Source organism: Cricetulus griseus, chromosome 10, assembly GCF_003668045.3.
Source record: "Cricetulus griseus strain 17A/GY chromosome 10, alternate assembly CriGri-PICRH-1.0, whole genome shotgun sequence".
NCBI lineage: Eukaryota > Metazoa > Chordata > Mammalia > Rodentia > Cricetidae > Cricetulus > Cricetulus griseus.
In genome coordinates this window covers 4,247,445-4,271,163 of record NC_048603.1, presented here as the reverse complement: position 1 = coordinate 4,271,163, position 23,719 = coordinate 4,247,445, and the positions used below count along the sequence as shown (strand labels likewise).

At 40.9% G+C, this 23,719-nt stretch overlaps 1 protein-coding gene across 7 annotated transcripts in view; it reads right to left on the bottom strand.

The window, feature by feature from the left end:
* The window catches only part of Trps1 (transcriptional repressor GATA binding 1), a 237,861-nt gene that overhangs the window by 164,080 nt on the left and 50,062 nt on the right, over nucleotides 1-23,719 (bottom strand). For all 7 annotated transcript variants that reach the window (XM_027431424.2, XM_027431423.2, XM_027431425.2 and 4 more), the window contains 2 exons: nucleotides 14,444-15,576; nucleotides 1,370-1,973 (listed from right to left, as the gene is read on the bottom strand). In XM_027431424.2, coding sequence (XP_027287225.1) covers nucleotides 1,370-1,973; nucleotides 14,444-15,576 — 1,737 coding nt within the window. The remainder of the gene's footprint in view (nucleotides 1-1,369; nucleotides 1,974-14,443; nucleotides 15,577-23,719) is intronic.

The window sequence follows — 23,719 nt, the reverse complement described above, 5'->3', positions numbered from 1 at the left end:
GGAAAAATAATGGCTTTGTTTTTTTTTTGTTTTTTTTTGTTTGTTTGTTTGTTTTTGGTTTTCCGAGACAGGGTTTCTCTGTGTAGCTTTGGAGCCTATCCTGGCACTCGCTCTGGAGACCAGGCTGGCCTCAAACTCACAGAGGTCCGCCTGCCTCTGCCTCCCAAGTGCTGGGATTAAAGGTGTGCGCCACCAACGCCCAGCAAAATAACGGCTTTTTAAACTGTGCCACTCACAAGAGGCATTCCTTAACTCCACAACCACGGAGACACACAGAAAGGCTTCAGAGAACCTGAAGCCAGTGACAACAGAACAGCTAAGCCTACTGTCAGGGAAGGGCTTCTCTCCAGTGTCTGTGACCGCAGACAGATGTTCTCTGACTTACAGGTCAAAGCCCTAGGCTGAGGGAACTCCATTTCCTAACCAGGTGTTTTGTAAAGGGAGCTAATTTCTGATCTCTGCTGGTACCTTCTGTGCAGGAACATAGTTTCAAAACCATCCTGACATCTCTAAATTGTCTCAGCACCAAGGTGAAATGCTGAATGGTGCTTAACTGCTTTAGTCAATACACACACACACACACACACACACACACACACACACACACACACACACACACACGGCATACTGGGAGATCACGAGGTTTCAGAGGCTAAAATATTTCTTGAGAACATTGAGTCTACAAGACACACACAAAAATGAAGAGTTTCCTTACTTGGAGATTCTTTGTCATTTTTTTCACGTGTTTTCCTCCCTAAGAGGCGCTGAGAGAATGAAATAGAAAGAACTCTTCTTTGGGCAGGGTTTGTACTATTTACGTTTAGGTTTGGCTCATCATTCTTGTTTTTTCCGACAGCTGAACTACAGGCACTGCTTTTTGTTGTTGCTGTTGTTTTGGTATTTGGGGTTTTTTGTTTGTTTTGTGTGTGTGTGTGTGCGCGCTCACATGTGTCTGTTTTAAGAAATGCTGCCTTGTGGACTAACATCTCGCCCAGGAGTTTACATTCTTAGTGCTTTAATCTCTGCTAACCTCCCTTATCAACTGGGTTCTGTATCACAGCACCTTAAAATTTAGTGCCCAGTCATTTTTTGAGGATCCATATGGGATTAGGAAGCGCCCCCCTCCAAAGGTGGCTTTGTTGCTTTGCATAATCACCAAGAATGATTACCCGACATTCAACCGGAGCTGAGAGCAAAGACAAATAGGCAAGTGCCTACCTGGAAGCTACGTTCTGCTCCTTTGACTTTCATGCGTATAAAATAGCAATGCAGTTCGTTTCATTTCACTACACAACGCATTAAACTAAATGTAGAAAATGTATGTTGCCTTGAAAAGATATAAATTATTTGAACAAGTAAACCTTCCTACCCGTAACAGCGACTGGGATTCGTCCTTGGTCTTGGTCTCTCCAGAAGCAGGGTACTGCTGTGTGAGGGATGCAGACTTCTCGCCACCCGGAGGCGTCCCTTGCAGGAAGCCCTTGGTATCGACAGCCAAGCTGTACATAGGTCTTGCCAGGTGGGCAGCTTCCACATTGGGGCTGTCCCTCAGTGTCTTTGTCTGCTCCTGGGAGCTGGACACAGGCGTCAAGAGCCCCAGGCTTGCTTGAGTGTAGGATGGGCTGCCCCGTAGGATGTCAGCTCCTCTCCAAGCCACGCCACGAATATCATCACCGGAACTCTCAGCCCAGACTTTCTCTTTCAGCCCTTCCTTGTCATCAAGTTTCTCCCTCTTGACGATGCTCTCGGGAACTGTCTCTCCCATTTTAGAGTCTGGGTTTAGCAGACTGTAGACCTTGAGGTCAATTTTGGGCTCTTCCTTGATGGTGGGTATGGCATGGCCATCCTCTTCGCCATTAGCAGTAGTGGCTTCCTGTTCCTGGCAGTGAACCGTGTTGAAGTGCTCCAACAGTGTCTGAGTGTCCGCAGCTGTGAAACTGCACTGGCGACATTTGTAGCAGCTGTGTGCTCTCCTGGACGGAAGGAAGGAAGGAAGAAAAGAGTCAATGGGAAGCCAGAATTAATCTGGGCTAAAACAGTCCTCGTGCCCCTGATTTCTCTCAGGCAGGTTGAAAGGAATACAATATTCTCAACACCCACAAACTGGAATTTTAATTAATTTTAATTTTAATTGTTTTAATTTCTATATAAAATACCAAGTATTCTTCAGCACTAACAGACATGAACACACAGAAGAACACAGACACACACACACACACACACACACACACACACACACACATACACGGGGCGCGGGGAGGGCGGCTGATGACATTAGAAGTGTTCATTTAGCTTCATTATCACCTGATCTGTCCAGTTTATCATGGTGGGGAATCATCCATTCTGTATTAGTAAGATATTAATGTTTTTAGGCAACTTGTTTCACCAATGGTCTTTCCACTTTTGTTTATCTGAGCTAAACTGAGGCATTTTTTTTCACTATTAATACATTAACATTTTTTTCTATTTTTTATTTAAATTAGAAGCAAAGCTTGTATTACCTGTCAATCCCAGGTCCCCCTAGGCCGTCCCTTTTGTGCTCCCCGGGGAGGGTGAGACCTTCCATGAGGGATCTTTAAAGTCTGTCCTATCATTTGGAGCACGACCTAGCACAAACATTTTTAATGCTATTTCTTTTTATACCTTTCCCACATATTAAAATAGTCTATGATTACAATATTCTATCCCTGTATATGTTTAAAATCAACTTAGTCAATGAAATAAGGCTACCTGATCTATAGAACCTAGAAAATCAGATGTATTACAACAAAGAAAAAAGAATTGTATAATCTATAAGTAAATATAGAAACTACCTTTGTTAAAGGAGTCTGCATATGTGTTCACATGTGTACTTTCTTTTTAAAAGCCATAAAACAAAGCGATTTCATTGCCAGATGTTACAGCATCTCCATTGTTAAAGAAAACATATAACTGCTATTTAAGGGCAAATGCCTGTCTAAAAGGAACAAAGGTATTTTAATTGTAAAAGGCATACCAGAAAAACACACACATTTCTGCATGAGGCATTCTTCCTTTGATTAAAAAGCCTTCCTTAACTCTCCAAATACCAGAGGAAGCACTTTCTACTTAGCCCCTATGTTACCAAAAGGCTAACACAGTAAGTTCTATGAGTTATCACTTGAAGTTACTCCAACTGGAGATAAGCATCATTCTGTCATTTTGCCAGCTGCTGGCTACATAATGGTGAAATAGGAACTCACAGTCCTTGCCTTCTTGGCTCTTAGAGGGTAGTGAGGATGACAAGCTTCGCTCTCTGTACATGTGTAGGTACAAAGAATGATGTATGGAAATAAGGACAAGAAAAAGTTCAAGGCATACGAGGGGTGCTAACAAAAGTCAAGCAGCTTTCTGAGGGAAGTCTACAAATCCAAAGGACAAGAAGCAGCTATCGTTCTGGGAGGAGGGAAGCAAATGCTTAATGAAGCTTACTATTGTTGTGACACCATAACCAAACAAACACAGCGAGGAAAGATTCATTCAGCTTGCATTTCAACATCACTATTCATCATCAAAGGATGTCAGGACAGGAACTCAAACAGGGCAGGAAGCCCAAGGTCATGGAGGGGTGCTGCTTACTGGTTTTCTCCTCCTGGCTTCCTCAGCCTGCTTTCTTATAGAACCCAGGACCACAGCTAAGGGGCGCCACCATCCACCATGGCTGGGTCCTCCCAGATCAATCAGCATTTAAGAAAATGTCCTATGGGTTTGTCTGCATCCCAATCCTTGGAGGCTTTTTCTCAGACAAGGTTCCTTCGTCTCAGTTGACTACAGTTTGAGTCAAGCTGACACAAAACTAGCAAACACAAAAGGAAAAGAGCACCTTTTGACAAACCTGAGATGTGGCTGCTGTCTGACCAACCCACTGGAAGGGTTACTGAATGTGTTGGTTATTTTCATAAGAAGGGTGGATACTTTTCAAGCCTAGGAAAACAACTAGGCAAGGGGGACATGACAAACATATGATTGAGGGGAGGGGCTTTAACAGTTTCTGAATTAAAGGTGTCTTGTTATGGGGCATGTCTGATGAAGAAGTGCCAAAATAGCAAGGCTCCTGAGTCCAGGGTCCATTTATGGACAGCAAGGTGGAGAAACCATGCCTTGTCCATTTAGTCCACACAAAGTTGATGTCACCAAACTTCTGACACCCAGATCAACACTCTGCTTTACAATATGCTGTAGCCTAAATGTTTCGCAACATTTTAAAATGCATAAAATACCTGACCAAAAAAAAAAAAAAAAAAAAGGAAAAAGGAAACAATGGAGGGGAGGAAGCAAAAGGTTTTGCAATAGACAAGAGAATGAGGACAATAAGCATTTACATAACAGGTCATGCAAGGCCTTTCCAAGGCTTCCTCATCTTACAGAAACACTATGTCCAGACATGACTTAAGAACCTAACTGTTGAGTGAGTGCCAATGTAGGGACCAGTATTTAACTAAAAAACCATGACACCAGATGTGTTCTAGATGACTTAACAAACTCACAATGTATCCCTTGTCCTTTTAACTTCAATGAATCACAGGTAAAGCCATTACTCTCCTCCAGAATCTTAAGACTCACTCTGGCTGGCGGGCGTTGGTAGCACACGCCTTTAATCCCAGCACTCGGGAGGCAGAGGCAGGTGGATCTCTGTTAGTTCGAGACCACCCTGGTCTACAAAAGCTAAGTTCCATGACAGCCTCCAAAAGCCACAGAGAAACCCTGTCTCCAAAAGAAAAAAAAAAAGACTCACTCTGGCTACCCTTCATGAGAAGAGAGTAAAGATGGAGAATGAAGCAGTAAGTTTAGCTTCAAAGTTCTTTTAAGACCTGACTAACTCCTCCCTCCTTGAATCAAGCCTAAATGAATGACAGAGGACTAATTAAAAAGATGATATATATATATTACTTTCAAAAGCTGGGAGTGATTCGAAAAATCACAAAATATCCATTAAGGGCTGGAGAGATGGCTCAGCCGTTAGAGGCTAGGCTCATAACCAAAAACACAAAATACCCATTACGAAGACAGAGTGGTACTTTTCAAACTCCAACATTCAAAGGCATCATCTGGCGACATTGATGAACATCTCATGATGAAGAACACAGGTTCTCCTCACTCCCTTCAGAGAACCAATTTAACAGTGGCACATATTAAAAAGAGCAAAGAAGCAATGTTGAAAGTGCTATGGCTGGAGATGTTCACATGCTGATGAAACATGGAAGCCAAGAAGGAGCAGAAAGAGATTAAGAAGGACACACAAGGTACAATTTAAGAGGTAGTCTGAATAAAAACTTCATTATTTAATTAGAGCTTATATTAAACCAATCTAATCTAAAAGACACTATAAATGTAGAATGTATTCTGTATTTATTTAAATTCTATATATTTCAATCAAGTGAAGAGCAAACCTTCTTCTCACACTATCAAAGGAAACGAGATTGCATTTCCATGGGTCTCCTTCCATGATAGAAGGCTGTCAGATAGGAAAACTGAGTGAATCTCTTACACAACATTTGAAACCTTCATGAAGACTCAATATGACTTTTGCACTAACAAGCTAGAGATGAATAATGAGAGAATTTTAATGAACATCTAACTCATCATTTCTCTCCAGGTAAAGCAGCAAAACATGTCCATAGAAGAGCAACCTGTACTTGAATTTCAGTGACTTAGAATTTCTCCTAGAAGAAAAGGGATTAATAGTTTATCCTATTTAATAGGATTTTTCACATGCTCTAAAAAAATATTTATCTTGGGTCCTTATGACATTGCAACTTGCAGCTAGCTTTCTGCTAAAAGTAGCAACCATTCATTCATGCATCCATCATTCATTTCTAGACAGAATCAGGAATGTTTCCAGAAAAACAAATTGGCTAAAAGATGCTCTTTATTTGATAAAACTCTGATGGTGTGGTGATTTAAATGAAAATGGCCTCCATGAATACTTAGTCCCTCCTTGGTGGAGCTGTTTGGGAAGGATTAGGAGCTATGTCCTTATTGAAGGAAGTGTGTCCCTGCTGGTAGACTTTGAGGTTTCAAAAGACATCTTCCGTTTTTCTCTTGCATTTGGATAACAATGTAAACTCACAGATTCTGTATTTAACATCAAGCCTTCCTGCCTAATGACAAGTTCCCTGCCATGATGGTCTTGGATTCTAAACCTCTGAAACTATAAGCCCCCAATAAACTTTTTCTTCTATAAGTTGCTTTGGTTGTGGTTTCTTCTCTCTCTCTCTCTCTCTCTCTCTCTCTCTCTCTCTCTCTCTCTCTCTCTCTTTAGGTTTTTTTTGTAGATTTTTTTATTTGAATTAGAAACAAGATTGTTTTACATGACAATCCCAGTTCCCTCTCCCTCCCCTCCTCCCTTACCACCCCCCTGCAACTAAAACCCTACCTATCACATATCCTTTCTGCTCCCCCTGGATGGTGAGGCCTTCCATAGGGTGTCATCAGAGTCTATCATATCCCTTGGTATAGGGCCTAGGCCCACCCCCGTGTGTCTAGGCTCAGGGAGTATCCCTCTATGTGGGATGGGCTCCCAAAGTCCACTGAACTACCACAGGAGGTCCCATAGATTTCCAAGGTTTCCTCACTGAAACCCATGTTCCTGGGGTCTGGATCAGTCCCCTGCTGGTATCCCAGCTATCAGTCTGGGGACCAAGAGCTCCCTGTTGTTCAGGTCAGCTGTTTCTGTGGGTTTCACCAGCCTGGTCTTGACCCCTTTGCTCTTCACTCATCCTTCTCTGCAAATGGATTGCAGTTCAGTTCAGTGATTAGCTATGGGTGTCTGCTTCTACTTCCACCAGTCTCGGGATGAGGACTATTAGGTGGCATATAAGTCAGTCATCAATCTCATCAGGGGAGGGCATTTAAGGTAGCCTCTCCTAGGCTGCTTAGATTGTTAACTGGTGTCATCTTTGTAGATCTCAGACATTTCCCTAGTGCCTGATTTCTCTGTAAACCTAAAGTGTCTCCCTCTATTATGGTATCTCCTTTCTTGTTTTCTTCTATTCTTCCCCCGACTCAACCTTTCTGTTCCCTCATGTCCTCCTCACCCCTCCTTTTGTCCCCTTCTCATTCTCCTAGCTTGTGGTTTCTTAACACACTAATAAAGCAAGTAAGATGTTGGTATTTGTGTTTGTACAGTAGGCCAGTCTTGGTATACACAAAAACAAAAAACAAACAAACAAAAAAAAAAAACCACAATCATGCTTTGCTTTTTCCCCTTACATTTGCTTTCTAGTGACTGATGCTAAATATCTCCTGGAAGGCTCTTCTTGTTGGATAATATTCATTCTGGGGAATTTAATCATACTAGTTTTTCTTTTTCAGTGAGAAAATCAAAGGAAAACAAAAAAGTCACAAATGGTAATCAATAAAACTTTATAAAAATCAAATGGTTCCAAATAAATTATGAAAAAGGTGGGGTGAGGTGAATAAAGAGATTTCATTGCCTGTTGAATTTGAACATAGCTCAGTAGCACTGATGTCTATTGGTCAGTTTTCAGCATCTACTTGGTTGATATCATCATCTGTAATGTGTAGCAAGTGACAATACTGACAGCTTAAAATGATGGACTGAAAGACAAGATGTGTGATTTTTTTCCCAAAGCCAGAGACAAAGGCAGGAGATAGACACATAATCAACTCAATATTACTTGGCCATAGTCTCTATGAGATAGGGTCTCATGGAGCTCAAGTTGACCACAAATTCACATTGTAAGATGAGCTGAGATAGCCTTTAAACGCCTGATCATATTGTCTTTACCTACCAGGTTTCAGAATTATAGGAAAGTGTCACAATACTTTAGAAGTGAACAGTATTTGGACTTTTGGGGGAGAAACAGCCTGCAAAATATTAATCCATTTCTTAAGGTGAGGGTCTAATTAATATTTCTTTTGTAGTAACTATCTTCAGTGGTGAGGGCACTTCATCTTCAAATAGGTTAAATGTCTTCTTTTTATTTTTAGAACAAAAACACAACCTCATGCCTAAAAAATTTCCAGTTCATGATTCATTTTGAAAGAAATGAGTACTTACATCCTAATAAGTAGTCAAAACAGAAACAGGCCTTCCAATCAAATAGAAAGCCAACACTGAATAGGACACTACATAAAACCTAATATAAACTGAAAATCCAGCCTGAAATTTGCCTTGTTCCAAGACTAGATAGATAGCTTTTGTGTTTTTACATTTTGTTTTTTGCTTGTTTGTTTTGCAGAGTTCAAGATGGAACCCTCAGATGTGCACATCCTATGGCATAAACCACAGCGAGCCCCACGGCATACACTCTCTCACTGAGCAGGGTACCCTGACCTAGATAACTATATTGCATACTTTTAGGGCCTTTCTGGACATTTGCAGAATTAATGTTTACAAATAAAGGTTAAAAATACAGCACATTCTTTTCACTAGGGTCTATAATGTTCTGTTTCCAAAGGGCAGTTTTCAAGCTGAAATGTGATGCCTACACTTGAGCATTCCTGGCCCTGCATTTACTAGGCACTCTTGAAAACTATAAAATCTACACAGGTCTCATTATTACCGCCTTGGCTTCACTGTTTTAGAAGCTGAACTGATGCTCAGAAGACTTGCCATTTCTAGGTTCCCCCTGATAATTAATGGCTTAACATAAATATCTATCTTTCAGTATTAATAGAACACATCAGCCATCTTGTCTCATTGGCTCTTTTTATAGATGAATTCTAAACTGTAGCCACATTGACCTGACAATCTTCGGCATCCAATGTTAATTATTTCAAATGGAAAGGTAGAAACAGCATGCTTAACTGTACTCACAATACCACAGTGGTCAGGTGACTGTGACAGTGCCATTTCCCAGGTCTTAGCTGTGTTTGCTTTTATCCCTAGAAGACTGCCTGGGTAGGTAAGCAGTGCTAAGTTGATTTCATTCCGAAATACCCCCCTTCTGGTTTCCCACCTTGCTAATGAGAGCATATCAAACAACTTTTCCTTCCTAAGTGCTTCACCTACTGCTTGTCAGTAGGTGCTCTTAGGGTTCTTGGCTTTTTACTTTTGAAATGATACATTTATGGCCAAGTTTATTTGTACAAAAAAAATTTTTGGCTTAGTGTTGTGTTACGCTTTTTGTATCTATGTATGGACATCTTTTATTGATGAGTCCTAGAAAATGTCTTCTATTTTCTCCTCAACTATGGACTGTATACCATCCATACTGTTCTCTAAGATTCTGATTAGTTGTGTGTCTGTAAAGACCTCATTGTATTTCCACATCTTACTCTCTAGTTTCATATTCTCTACTTCCTTGCTGTATCTTCAAAACTTTCTCTATGAGCCTAGAGAGATGGCTCAGCAGTTAACTACACTGGGTACTCTTCTAGAGGACCCAAGTTCAATTCCTAGCATCCCCATGGGGTCTCATAGCTGTCTGTAACTCCAGCCAGACCCAGGAAATCCAACATCATCTTCTGGCATCTAAGGTCATCAAGAAAACACATGATGCATACACAAACATGCAGACAAAACACCCGTACACATTAAATAACTAAATTAATTAAATACTTAAATAAATAAATGCTTATCCAGAAAATATTGTCCCAATATCTCATTGTGATAAAAATCACTGTCTCTCCATCGTTATATAATCTGCCAATTATCCCATTTGTTTTCTTTAATTTTTACTGATTATGCTTTTTAATTAGGAATGGTAGTTGTTCATTGGCTCCCCTCGACAATTTACAGTTTCACAATGCATGATAATTTTAAATGGTACTTTTTACTTCCTTAAATACGTAACAATTGTGAGATGACTGGAAATTCCCGTATCTAAAGTTCTTATGGATCTGAATCCATCATTTCTGCTTTCTGCGTTTCTCCCATATGGTCGGTCTATCGGCTCTCTGTCTACCCAGCAAACTCTGTATCAGGGAGCGCACACAGCTTATCTCCGCCCATGCTTACTTTGTAAGCAAATATGGAGTATGCTTCCATAGGCAAATTTATGTTTGTTTCTGATAAAAACAACAACAACAGCAACAAAACAAAAACAGTGCAGCACTGAATGTGGAAAAAAAATCTCATCAACGTTGAAGGGGGACTCATAAATTCAGCCCATCTCTGCAGAGGACCCCACCGCGCCTTAGTCTTAGCCAAAACCAGCAGACACACTGGCATTCGGACTCTGTGCAGCCTCATATACCACACTTGCTTTTCGCTTCTCCTTCTCTACGGCTTAGCTCATTCTTAGTGAAGTAAAGACTAAGCTTTGGAAATTCCCCTTAATTTGGGGAAGTCTGGCAATGCAGTAAAAGTAGATTTTAACTAGTATGGTTGCTCACAGTTGCTTAGAAAGAAGATTTTTGCCCTACTTAGGTCTGAGATATAAATTTTAACGCTGGATATTTGGATAAAAATGACAGCCAACAGGAAATGGCTGCCATGTCTATGGAGTAATGAATTAATATAATACATGGGGCATGATTCATGCATGCAAAGTAGTGACAGGCACAAGAGAGTGTGGGACACCAGTGTGTATAAACACTGAGAATGGATGCCAAATGACCCATTTCTATTGGGCGAGCAGATAATATTTCAGTTCCACTCACAACAGCCAGGCTCTCATGGCAAGGTTGTAGACATGGAGTCCACACTGAGATTTCCCTGAGTTCCACAACAACTCTGTTTTAGATGTAAAGCATTTCACACATATTGTAGAATTAGAGGGTTTTGCTGATTCTGTTACAGCCTCACTGTTGTACAAAAAGCACTCAAAGCCCAGAATGTCGAAAAACAATGACATCAAAGACAGAAGTTCTCTAACAGGGCTAATATAAATAAATTTGGAGTCATCTAGAAAGATAGAATTGAGATAGGGCAAAATGACCTCTTACTCTGTTTCCAAAATGTGGCATTTGAAGTAAATACTTTCATAGTGGATTGGCTGTTTCATTTTACATCCCTAAGGCTTCAAATGTGACCAACATTTAGTGACATTTCCTTATACTTCTGAGTCATGAACTGTGAATCAGAAATAATAAGGCTCTAAATTTCAAATAATTCTATAAAGACTCCCAGATATTAGAGGGATAACCTGAAATCAAAAGTGTACTCAGATCAGGGAATTTATGGCAGGCTTTAAAAACAAGTATAATTTTTAAAAAAAATTCTCATTGGCCTAGGGACACCTTCTATTTAATTTCTTAACTAATAAAATGTGGGGAGTTTGACTTAGATTCAAAGCCAACATTCAACTGTCTTTGGCATATACCCTTAAGTCCTGAAAATGGTCTAAAACTATGTAGCAAAAGATTAAAATGTAACTCACCTTGGAGCTGTCAGTGTGTTGAAAACTACTGTGAACGCAAACGATGCTGGGATATCCATTTGCATAAAGTCATTTGCCAAGATCTATGCATGCTCATGCAGTAAACTACACAGATGCCGTGCAGGCCAAGGAGAGACGAGTCTCTTCCTGGTAGCAGTTACTTTAATTACTAAGAATTAAATAAATCCTGACATTATTAGGAAATCTCTTTAACTGAAACTTTTCAATTCTCCAGAGATTGTTTTCTGGGTATATTTTTTTCAGACAAAGCTTTAAGAAATGGCTTACACTTCTGAAGAAAATGTGTTTGCCCAAATTATTTGTTTGCTAGATGTATCAGTCAGCTCTGTTTTTCTGAGCTCTCTCTCTCTCTCTCTCTCTCTCTCTCTCTGTGTGTGTGTGTGTGTGTGTGTATGTATGCACACATATATGCATACTTGTCTGCTTATTCAATTTTCCTCATAATTAAAGAAAGTAATGAGGATTTCTTCAAAACAGCCACCCCATTTATAAATTAGTGGATTGCCTAATTTTTTATACCACTTCCCAAGTCTATGTGCAGTATATGCATGAACTCACCCATACTCACACACCCATGCTAGTAACAGTTTCAGGAAAGCTGAAGGCTGCTAGCCCAGAAATGCATTAGCATGCAGCTAACATTGGAGGAGACAGAAATTCTCATTGCAAGTGTGAACACATATCTGATCGCAGGACTGTGTCTTTCCTAGGGCTGACCTTATAAATTAAACAGTGTAAATCTCAAGTAAGTGTTTTCTGAACATTCGGTTTCACTGTGAACATTAGGATGCCCTTCAAATTAACATCTAACATTATTAACCTATTGTTGGGCATGAACTGCTTCATTACTGAAGACTGAGAAGTCATTCATGCTATGCCAGTAATACAGAACCTCCAAAAAGAATGAAAAGCATTTTTAAAGTCTTGGGATACAAACAAACAAACAAAACCCGAAATGAGCAGTTTTTTTTTTTTAAATCTAGGGTACTAAACCTATATATAGAAAAATACTTCAGGCCTCACTCTCCCTGGGAGATGGGGCGTGGGGGGGGGGGGGTCAGTGGGGAGCATGGGAGGATGGGGAGAGGGAACTGGGATGGATATGTAAAATAAGATTGTTCCTAATTTAGATAAAATTTATTAAAAAAAAAAACGCTTCAAGTAAAAAGCTAAATACAATGGCTCACTCCCTCCCCCCTCACCTCAGCATGTGGGAAGCACTGAGGCAGGAGCATTGCCAGGAGTCTGACATCCACCTGTTCCATACAATGAGTTATTATACTCCAGGCTATAGTGTGACCGTGTCAAGTAAGTAAATGATAATAGGAAGAAAGTAAATGAAGTTTTTCCTTGGGTGCTTAGAGGCAGAATGACAAGAAAACACCCAATGGATGCTCAGCTCTGCACATGTTCTTTCTCCAATGTTTGAGCACCCTTCCAGCTTATAACCTAGGGCATGACCAGGCATACCTGTAACCAGCCCCGAGCAGGCATGGTTAGGGTGTTGCAGTTCCTTTTTTTTTTTTTGGTTTTTCCAGACAGTGTTTCTCTGTGTAGCTTTGGAGGCTGTCCTGGAAGTATCTCTTATAGACCAAGCTGGCCTTGAACTCACAGAGACCTGCCTGCCTCTGCCTCCTGAGTGCTGGGATTAAAGGCGTGAGCCACCAACACTGGAGAAGGCATTTCCTAACTCACCATTATCAAGCTATGCTCTTACATGGTTCACTTCAAGCATAGCCTTCTATTCCTCTGCTTTTATGGCACTCCCCAATCCTGATGGTCTGTGTGTGGCATGTCCTCTGCACCAAGTGACAGTTCCAAACGTCCATGGATGGTGCCTAGTTTATTTATTTGCTCCTGTACAGATAACACCTGGTGCAATGTATAGGCATGACACTCAGAAGTGAATGCATACATTAAATTGTAAGGCCCCCGGAAAGCTCAGGCTTCCAGGATCTTAGCCCAGGACCTCGGTCACCACAATCACAGAAAGGAGGCGAAAGCTTGATGCAAACTGCATGAGGCTTTATTGTAATTTAACGAGCTAACCCCATGTTAGCTTGGGTCTTTCACCCACCCGCCATGGTGGATGGCTAGCAAAGACAGTTTGAAGCAGCTGCATACAGATCTTTATAGGGCAGCGTAAGGGGATTGTCTAGGGGTACGCACAGGCTCAGGATTGGTGTGCCTCCAGGCTTGGAGGGTTTGCCCTGTGTTGATTGGTCAACTGGTTGTTATGGCCCATAGGCCCTCTCAGGGTGGTTGCTATGCTCTGCATGTCATTGCTGTGAGCTTGTCCGTAAAGCACACCCCGAGTCGTAAAGCATAGCACCACCAGCTAACTTCTGATGGGTTCCTTGTCACGAGGCAGGCATCTGACTTCTAGTGACCAAGGCATGGTTATGGCAAGCACGTGTTGGGCTGTTACGGCTGCCAAAATGGGGAGCTGGCCCCTTCAAAAATGAGGGTTTAATGTGAAGCCATCTCTAGAAAGTAGGAACCCTAGCCGGTTGTGGTGACGCACACTGGTAGGATTTGCTGACGGAAAGTAGGAACCCTAGACAGGAGATTAAGATTTCTAAAGAAAATCAAATATGTAGAAGGAATGTGTTATATGTCTTGCCTCTGCCAATGAATTTGAAATACCCTGTTGTATCTGCCCACCAGGAGAGACAGCACAATCACAATCATGTTCATAACAAAAATCTCACCTTGACATGACTGTTAGCATGCCAGTCGAGAGAGAATATGATTCAAGTATGAAAAGTAGAAGACAATCTCAAACTGATGGTCCCCAGAGAATAAAGTATACCCTAATAGAACCTTTCACTTGGAAGCTGTTCCTTCAATAATTACGGGAGGCAGAGTCATACTAGTGAAACTAGTAAACACATCATCCATTTCACTGAGAATTTGAAAATGGTATAAGACACTTAGCAAACGTGAGAACACGGGACTAAATGAAAATCAGAGGTCATCACATTGATAAACATATCTTCAGTGCTACAGAGGAACCTCTTTGCAACTGTCCTGTATATTCAGCCCCCCCCCCAATTCCTGTACCATTCCTCTGGGTTCTATGATTGTCCTGGTATCTGGGGACCCCGAAAACTTACCTGTAGTGTCTAGAAATCTCTTCTTCCACCTGGGTAATAAAATCGCATTTGGTGCATGAATGTTCTTTGCTTTCCTTGACAGCCTGCTGCCCGTCAGATCCTAGCAGATGGTTGGCCTCTTGTTTGACATCCGATGCTTGGGACTCGTGCGCGGTCTCATAGTGAAAGAGGAGTACGTCTACATCGGGGGTAGAGAAGGGACACTGGTGGCACTGGTGTTTGACTCTGGAACTTCCGGCCACCCCGGGAGACAGGTGCAACAGCAAGAGTGCACAGTGGGAGCAATTACTTTTTCGACAAGCAAACGGGTAAGTAATTTCTCCAAGGTGCTTTTCTGGGCTGCAGAGGCCTCTGGGACAGAATGGACAGTGCTTAATGGTACACTTATGGATGTTATGGAGCTGTTGATAGTGACGGAGAAGTGGCCCCACGACAATGACATCAGGGCCATGGCTTTTGGAATACCTAAAGTCACAGAACTGACAGTTATAGCTGGTCACCATGTTATCCTCCGCTCCCTTGCTGGGGAAGTCCTTCTTTTTAGTCCCACTCAAGCCCTTTTCGGGCTTGGTCAATGGCTCTCCTTCTCCGCTTTTGGCCAGATCATTCTGATTAATAACGGAGCCCCTGGGAAGCTTGTCATTCAACTCTGGGTTAAGAGCGCCTGACTGTACCGCCCCATGCTGTTTGCCATAATGGTCTAGCAGTTTCAGGGAGCTGGATGACTCACAGCTGAAGCTACAGAATTTACACCAGTAATAACTGGTGGCCTCTGTACCATTCTGTCTCGAGGAGTCAAGGGGCTTGATGGGCACTGAGTAGCCGACCGGGGTGTCATCTCCGGCTTTGACTGTTATCTTGTCTTGCCACTTCCCTAGGTCTCCAGAGTCACTACTGGCTCGAAGGGCAGAGACGGATTTGTTGGAGTTTTTCTCGGAAGGCTTTGCGCCCTCGGAGGATGGGAGAGACACTTTGATTTTATTCGGGTGAGTCTGAAGAAAATGCTGTTCTAGTTCAGTTGATGAGTTGCCCATGTAAGTGAAATTGCAGAATTTGCAGCGGAAATACTTGGTGTTGCCTTGGCAATCTGGAGTTTTCCGCCCAATGCCAATGAATGTTCCACCTGAAGTGACCTGGAGTGTAGAAGAGAAGGAAGTTACTTTAGATGTGCCATAAATTCAGTCAGTTCTCTGTCAGGGAGGAATATTGTCAAGTAGTCAACATTTATAAAACGACAGTACTTTTCCAGCATCTTAGGAAATGGCTTGAGCTATAGGAAAAGGGGGGAGGGCTCTTCGTTTCTCAACAGGGTCTCTTTGAATGCTTCGTTTTGGGACAAAGGATGAAGTCATGGAATAAAAGTACTATAACCGATTCACAGTGGGTCATTCTTGCAAGGAGAACGCAGTTTATTTCAGAGGGGAGTAGACTTATACACCAACAGTAGCCCCAGTGGAAATTTACTCAGGTCAAGGTCCATGCCCCCAAGCCCCCTGGCAATGGATGGATAATTTGCATTCTTGCATTCAGGCCTAGGTGGAAGGAGGGAAGTGAACGCCTAATTGCCTAATCGAGGCAGACAGAGAACACCAAGGGCACCACCTTAGGTCACCCAGCAGGGTCTCAACGGGAACGCCCAGTCACCAGGTGGGACAGCCAACCCCAAGGGCACTGTAGAGAGCCCAGCAGGGTCCCGACAAAATAATATGTATTTTAAAAAATCTATTTCCCACTGAATGGGGCTACTCTGCATGACTACAGAAACACCCAACAAAGCTTTTTGAGCAGCTAAGGTTTGCTATCAAGATCCGAGGCAGTGGCTCTGAGATCACTCACTGAAGACATTCCCCAAGGAAATGTGAGACTCTGTCCCTATGACACTGAGGATGCAGGCAAAGAGGGGGGCTCTGTTTTAGATGAAATACAGGTCCTAAAATGACTGCATTGCAGGTCTTCTAACAGAAGCCTAGTCACGTGCAATGGAACCAAAATAAAATAAAGCAGGCAAGAATGCTGGGACCATGCAAAGGCTTTCAAATGTCTCTCAGCTAAAGGATGGAGAGAAACCTGCCAGGGCTCTATGTATTAAAGCTGTATCTAATAGCTAAGAGCCACTGTCTCTTCCTGTGAATGGGTCATAGGATGGTTAAAGGTTAAAATAAGGCATTCCCCCACGTACATCTCTGCAGTTCTACTGTCTCTGCTAAGCATGGGTTTCATAGTAAACCAGGCATGTTAGCTTGCATTATAATCCCAATACTCAGAAGTCAGAGGCAGGACAATGGAGGGTTCAAGACCACCCTAGGCTTAATAGGCAGACTCTATCCCAAAAAGAGAAAAAAGAAAGAAGGGTTATAGATTACTTTTTTTGGTCACATGCAGGCCTTCTCGGGAGCTTTCTAAGGAAGCCTTCCTCCCTTCTCAGGCCACACCTGAACAGGGATCTCAGTAAGACATCCTCTGAGCCAAAACTCATAGTTTGCTGACTGAAATCTTGGGGGGAAAAAAAACTTAGGAAGGAAGGAAGGAAGGAAGGAAGGAAGGAAGGAAGGAAGGAAGGAAGGAAGGAAGGGGAAGTTCTTGCTTCAAACATCAGTACTTTTTTAATGTTTTTCCAGCAACCAGATGTAATGTATAAAGCAAGTGGCAAAATCATGTTCTGCCTTCTTCAACAGCTGCTCAAAAATGACATGTGTGATCGCTGCTCATACACAAATCATTCCATGAGAAAAATCTCAGGCTTCTCAAAATCGCTTGAAGGCTCTACTTGAAATGCAAATTGGATTTTGTAGTGCATTCCAGAACATTTGTACCTCTACTGTATAGGACCAAAATGGAAGCTTTCATTTGCTTCCTACAGAGGCGGGGTCTTGATCAGGTTACTTAACCTCTCTGTCAGTTGGGGTAAGTAATTTCTAGATTCATGTCCAACATTACAGTTGTAGGAAACCAACACCAGCACACAAACAACTTGATACCGACTTTACATTAGGATAATAATTTGATTGTTTCCACATTCTTAATCCAAAATGATCTCACACACACACACACACACACACACACACACGATGGATACATACATATCATATACATCTACATAAAACCCAAGCACACAGTTTTCAATCTATCATGAACAAGATCACTGAGCCAAGGGAGGGATAATGGAGCATTCTGACAGGCAGAAATCTGAGAGTAAAGAATTTGAAAGACGGATAAAGTTAAATCCTTGAGAAAAACTCTCTACAACACCCTTACACTGATCAAAAGGAGCTGCAAGTTGCACTAAACTGGTTGCATTGCAAAACTTGTCCCCTGACTTCCCAATTCACTGGAATTGAGAAGAACCCTTGGTTTCTCAAAGAATCAAGCATAAAGTGATATGCTAGTTTTCAAGCACTTTGGGGATTAAACTTGGATCAAAGAGGTAAATATTGAAATACTATTGTTTTATAATGAGGATAAATACAATGTGTAAAAATCTAGAGATGATGATTTTTGTTATTTTAGCTACTACATTGCTTAGAGACGCTGAGTTCCTTAATATAAAAGACTTCCAACTTCTGCATAAACAAGTGAGATTCTTGAGAATCTATCACGAATCATCACTACTTTTGATTTTGCAATCGTTAAGTCCCACGTGCATAGCCACACCAAAGGAGTTGAACAATAAGCACACATATTCCCTACACATATGGCTTTGAAGCAAATATTAACTATTTCGAGGCATGGCAGCATCCCTTTTGATTTATTGTTTCTAACCAAGAGGAAATAAAAGTTTATGAATGATTATCAGTAAAGTATTTTCATTAAAGATTAACAAATTTTGGTGTTGACAATGTGTTTAAGAGAAGTGTGTCCTTGCCTATAGAAGTTCATCTGGCAATTCCACTATTGAATACATGTTTAATGGCTACTAAATACCTGAATTACGCTAAGAATACATTCCCACTGTAGAGCTCTTTCACACACAATCCAAATCACACACAATCCAAACAACCAACAAAACTCACAAATTTTATGTCACAGGGGAAAGCAATCGCTTTGATATTCCATAGATTACCAATTTGCCTTTTTTGATTAATACCAGGAAATCATATTGATGGTATACACTACTGAAAACATATTATATAAGACTTTAGAGGGAAACATAATTTCTTAGTATTCTATTCAAGGTGTTATTTGTGTAGTTCTTTTTATAGTATAACATTTACACAAGTCACAGTAAAACATATCTGATATTTGTTATTTGGCCACCTCTGGGGTAAAAAAAAAAAAAAATGTTATTAAGATACACTATCCATGTCTACTGCCCACACTGATTTTATTTTTAGTACTTGTGTTAGTTTTGATTTCCTATCTTAGTTATATACAAATACACTGTAAGAACAGTTAAGCACTTACAGCAACAATTTACTATAACATATTGACAGGAAACAGCTCTTATACAGAAAATCACTGTAAGTTCTCAGATGTTACAATCCAACAAAAGTTGAAAAACAACTTCCTAGTTGTGATTATACTAAAAAGGAGACGAAGAGCAGAACATAGCTTCCTCTTTCTTCCTTGACTAACCAAAATTTGATATTATGATGCATTAATATGGAAAGGTTATCTATAGATGTTTACAAGTTAAAACCATACAGCTGAATGTTCACTTTGGACCTAACATGTACTCCTCTAGCCCTTCAGGGTTACTCCACAGTTGGCTTGTGTTGGGCTCTAAGATAGATACTATAAACATAAGGTGAACGAGCTAGACCACCTCTTTGTCTTAAAGATAATTAAGATGAAAGATTCTGCATCAAATATTTGAACAGCAGTTACATTGGCATGTACGTATCTGCTCCTGAAAGTTCTCAAAATTCTGAGATCAAACCTTGTCTTGTCTCCCCTCTCAATGAATATAACTAGTGCGGTGCATTCTGCCATTTGATTGGACTATTGCAAACATCAAGTGAGAACTCTAGACGCAGTGGAATTTTCCAAGGCAAAAACATTTTGCCTATTATTTTCTGTGCCAATGACTTTTCTGAGCATGAGCCACATGTGGGTATTAAAATGAAGGTAGTGAAATGACTTGTTCTTAATTTAACTTTAAAGTTTAAAAGTTTAAAGTTTAAAGTTTCCTTGATTTTCATCAATTTCGTTCAATCTAAAGAGCCACACATGGTCCTGGAGTATTGTTACAGCAGTACACTACAGACTAAAAGCCAAAGGAATGAAAGACTAGCTAACAGAGTGACCCATCTTGCTAACATGATGAACAGATCAATAGATGGGAGTTGATGACATGAGTGGCAAATTCAACACCCTTCGCTCAAACAGTAGTCTTATAGTAAGTGAAAGGTTCCATTTGCTGTTACTAAGGTGATGATCTATTTATTTTCTTTCTAGACTACTTTGGTGTGTGTAAGGCTCCCTGCATTTGGGCTGAAGTAATGAATGTGATTGAGTACAGACAGAAAGTTCTCTCCAACACCCTGAACCACCTGGAATAAGGAACCATAATAACTCATGGCAACTCTTATCATTGTTTTGCCCTTCAAAAGAGACCTTAACTGTGCCTTTTATACAAAAGCAAATGATCAGGTAACCTTCCAAATGCAAATTAAAGTCAGACATAAAAAAAAAAAAAACCCAGGCCAAGTAAGATATACAACATGCAAAAGAAAACTAACAAAAACATATTTTAACTCATTTTGCCCTGATAACAGTGATGCAGTTAGTCTGTTTCAATCTCAATTTTAAAACTCTGTAGTTTTGTTTTAAAAATCTATTCATTCCTTATAGTATTTTCCATGGATTTTCTTTGTAATTTATTATACCACGTTAAACAGAAATATTATACAGGAGAATTGAAAAACATTAAAAGACTGTTTTTTTTTTCTTGGTCTGTATGAATTCATTTGTTTCCTTCTAATAGTATGCATTAAAATGAATAAAATCATATCTAAAGGGATATGTCAAAGGAAAATAATTGAGAGCCTCAGAATCCTCCAGATGACACTTTTTTAGTACATGCACGTCTTTAAAAAAAAAAAAAAGGGGAGCTGTTTGAAGTACATACAAGCTCTCCCTCAGGTGTGGTTCATTTTCAAGTACTATAATTGATGGCAACAAAGGAAAAGAGGGGGGTTAATTGGAGAGGACTTGAGGGTACGGGCTGATAGTCAAAATGTAAGACCTTAGAAATAAAGTGCTAAGCTATCAAATGAAAGTCACTGTCAATCTCTACAGGAAGAACTAGGTCCAGAGTAACTATACCCAGAGATAACATGCTAATACATATAAGGAATGCTTCAGCATGTCCACAGCTCCAAAAACGCATCCCAGAACACCAGGTGCACACAGCCATGCACTTGTGATGGAGAATAAGTGCTCAAAATTATCAGTAATAAATGTAGCCATGTGGCAGTCTTCTCACTCTCCACTTGGCTGTTCTTGTCAGGGTCCTGCTGCCTGTTCTTGTCAGGGTCACCACAATAAATCTAGTGACTCCTTCTCTCCTTTGGATTTCAAAGAGGCGATTAAGTGGGAGGGGCCGTCAACATTTAAATTATTCTCCAGGGCACACCTAAAAGAAACACAACGTGCATTCTTTACTGTGCACCTCTTTCAACTCAGTTATTGAGGATCACAGATGGATAATTTACTTCAGTTTTGTATTATCATTTCAGTCAGTGTAACTATGAACAAGGTCTCCTGTGGTCACGGAGTAGCTGGAGTGACAGAATGGCATTGTCATAAACCTCGCCTCAATAAGAGGCTGAAAGCCAAGCTGAAGAGATGACCCTCAGTAGGTAAAAGTGTTTGTCACTTGAGCGTGAACTCTCATGCAAAGCCAGGGGTATAGCTAGCTGGTTTTGTTCCTACAAAAGTAGAATGTTGAGGGACACACAGAGAAGGATATCTGACCTGCAGGCCGGCAGACTAACTCCGGGTTCAATAAGAAACCCTGTCTCCAGGGTAGAAAGCAGAGAGACGGTCTTCTAAAGAGCATCTCTACAGATCCGAACCCCGCCTCGGGCTTCCTTCTTTCCAGTTCAGTCTACACCTGAAGCTACGCCCAAAGGGGTGTGGCCACCATTACTGGGTCACAGGCAAGAAGCTGCTACAAGAAATCCTGCCTGAGTGAGGTGGCAAGCAAGAGCCAACTTCTGAAAGTTGTCCACTTACCTATACCACACACACACACACACACACACACACACACACACACACACACACACACCACACACATGCCAAAATGCACACACTACACTACACAGACGCACACACCACAGAATAAATTAATATCCACACCACACATAGACACACACACCACAGAACAAATTAATATTTTTTAAAAAAGTAAACTATCTGAATTTACTAAACACAATTAATATTGACACTAAACGAATAAGGAGTTGTGGAACAATTGCTCAACTCTTTGGGATGAGATAAGAACAGAAATCCAAAGCAATACCAGGGTTCCCAGCCTTGACTTATTAAAAGGGAACTATGGACAAAAAAAGAGGCAAAAGAAGTTCTGATAACTTCCATCTTACATATATATTGGCTAGGAAACAACAATGGGCTGTCAAGGTAGGGCTGCCCATTAGCTGGAGAACCATTGTTTATTACAGGATTCCTATGCTACGATGGAGCACGCGGAAGAAACCTGGTGATCTTTAAACTTACACCTACAGTGTGGAATTGGGGTGCTGGACAGGGGGGGTATCTCAATTCTCAAACTGCTCACCGCACCCTGTACTTCTCTCGCTATCAGAATCCAGTGAAATCACTAAGTTCACAGCATTAAGGGTGTGCGGCGCACTCAAATTAAATGCTCTAAAGGCATTTTGATTTGTTTTCCGCATCCACACCCAGCCCTGCTCTTAATGTAGACAGAAGGTAGAGGCTTAAATTACACAGCCTTGGAGAACACAAATGGGGAGCGAATGCAAGCCCTTAGCATCAGTCTTCACAGACACACCAACTCAATTGTGCCCAGCAACTGGAAGAGAAGAAGGCAACTCTCACGCCAGCTATCAGATCACAAATTCTTAAAACAAAGACCTGTGAGTGAGGAGCCCAGGAAAGAAATCAAAGGAATTCAGGAACCGTCCCTTCATTTGGGAATAACATTGCAGCCTTAATTGAGTAAGTCAAAATGTGTCCTGTACTAGTTTCTGTAGCAAAAGAGTCAGCGCAAATGAATTATGGTAATTAAAAAAGAGACGAATCAACACACTTCATTTTCTTTTCAGTGATTTCAATTATAAGCCAAGTAAATTCCAATAAGGCAGCCTCACACTGCACGGATTAGATAACAGATAATCTCAAAGAGATCACATTTGAAATGATTCGGGCGTGGGGATCGAACAGCCCACCGTGCTTTGGGGCTTGTCTCCCACTCTTTACTGTCTGTAGTAAATGCAATTTCCTTTTGAGAAAGCAGTGTATCACAGTAGTTACCCGGCCAGGGTTCTGAAGTCTGTCCATCACGGTTTACACCCTATCAACCCTAGTTACGAAACTCTCTGCTCGTGGGCATGGTACTGTAATCCCTCAATAGCCGTTTCCTCTTTTCTTCTAATGGACATAATGGTAGTGTCTAGTTCAAGGGTTTTTATGAAGGTGTGTTGACTAATACACATAAAGAATTCAGGGACACATTAGCACAGAAGAAGCCCTTAATAAATGCTAGCTATTATTAAATGCAAATCTAAAGTGGGGGAGGGAAGCCATGTGCAATATTTGTTATGTAAACTTAAAGATGATGAAAGAAGAATGGATCAACTGAAAAATACTGAGAGCATAAATGCTGCCTTTGGCGTTCAATAAAAATCAAACAAGTTTAAGGGCTTGAAAACTCAGAATATATTTCAAGTCGTAGGATTACTAGGAAGCCCAGATGTGTTTGATCTAATGATTCTCAGAACAAAGAAGGTCAGAAAATGAAATGATATTATTGCTTTCTCTGTCCAAATGTCCCTCCAGTTGGGGCACAGGCTGTAGATCTGTACATTCAACAGCTGCAACTTTGCTGTAGTTACAATGACCCAAGGAATGAAAAGCACTCAATAGTCTGCCGACTGGATACAGTTAGCAGAGAAGGCCATTTGGGAGATAAAACTTTTATTAAGAGTGGAATGAGTCTAAATTTGATTGGATGCAGTGATAACTATGGTTTTTTTTATTCTAAACATTCTGCCTCGAGAGAAACACTGATATTCTAGAAAATGATACACATTCTTTAAGTGATAACAAACAAACCAAAAATCAAAGAGGGGT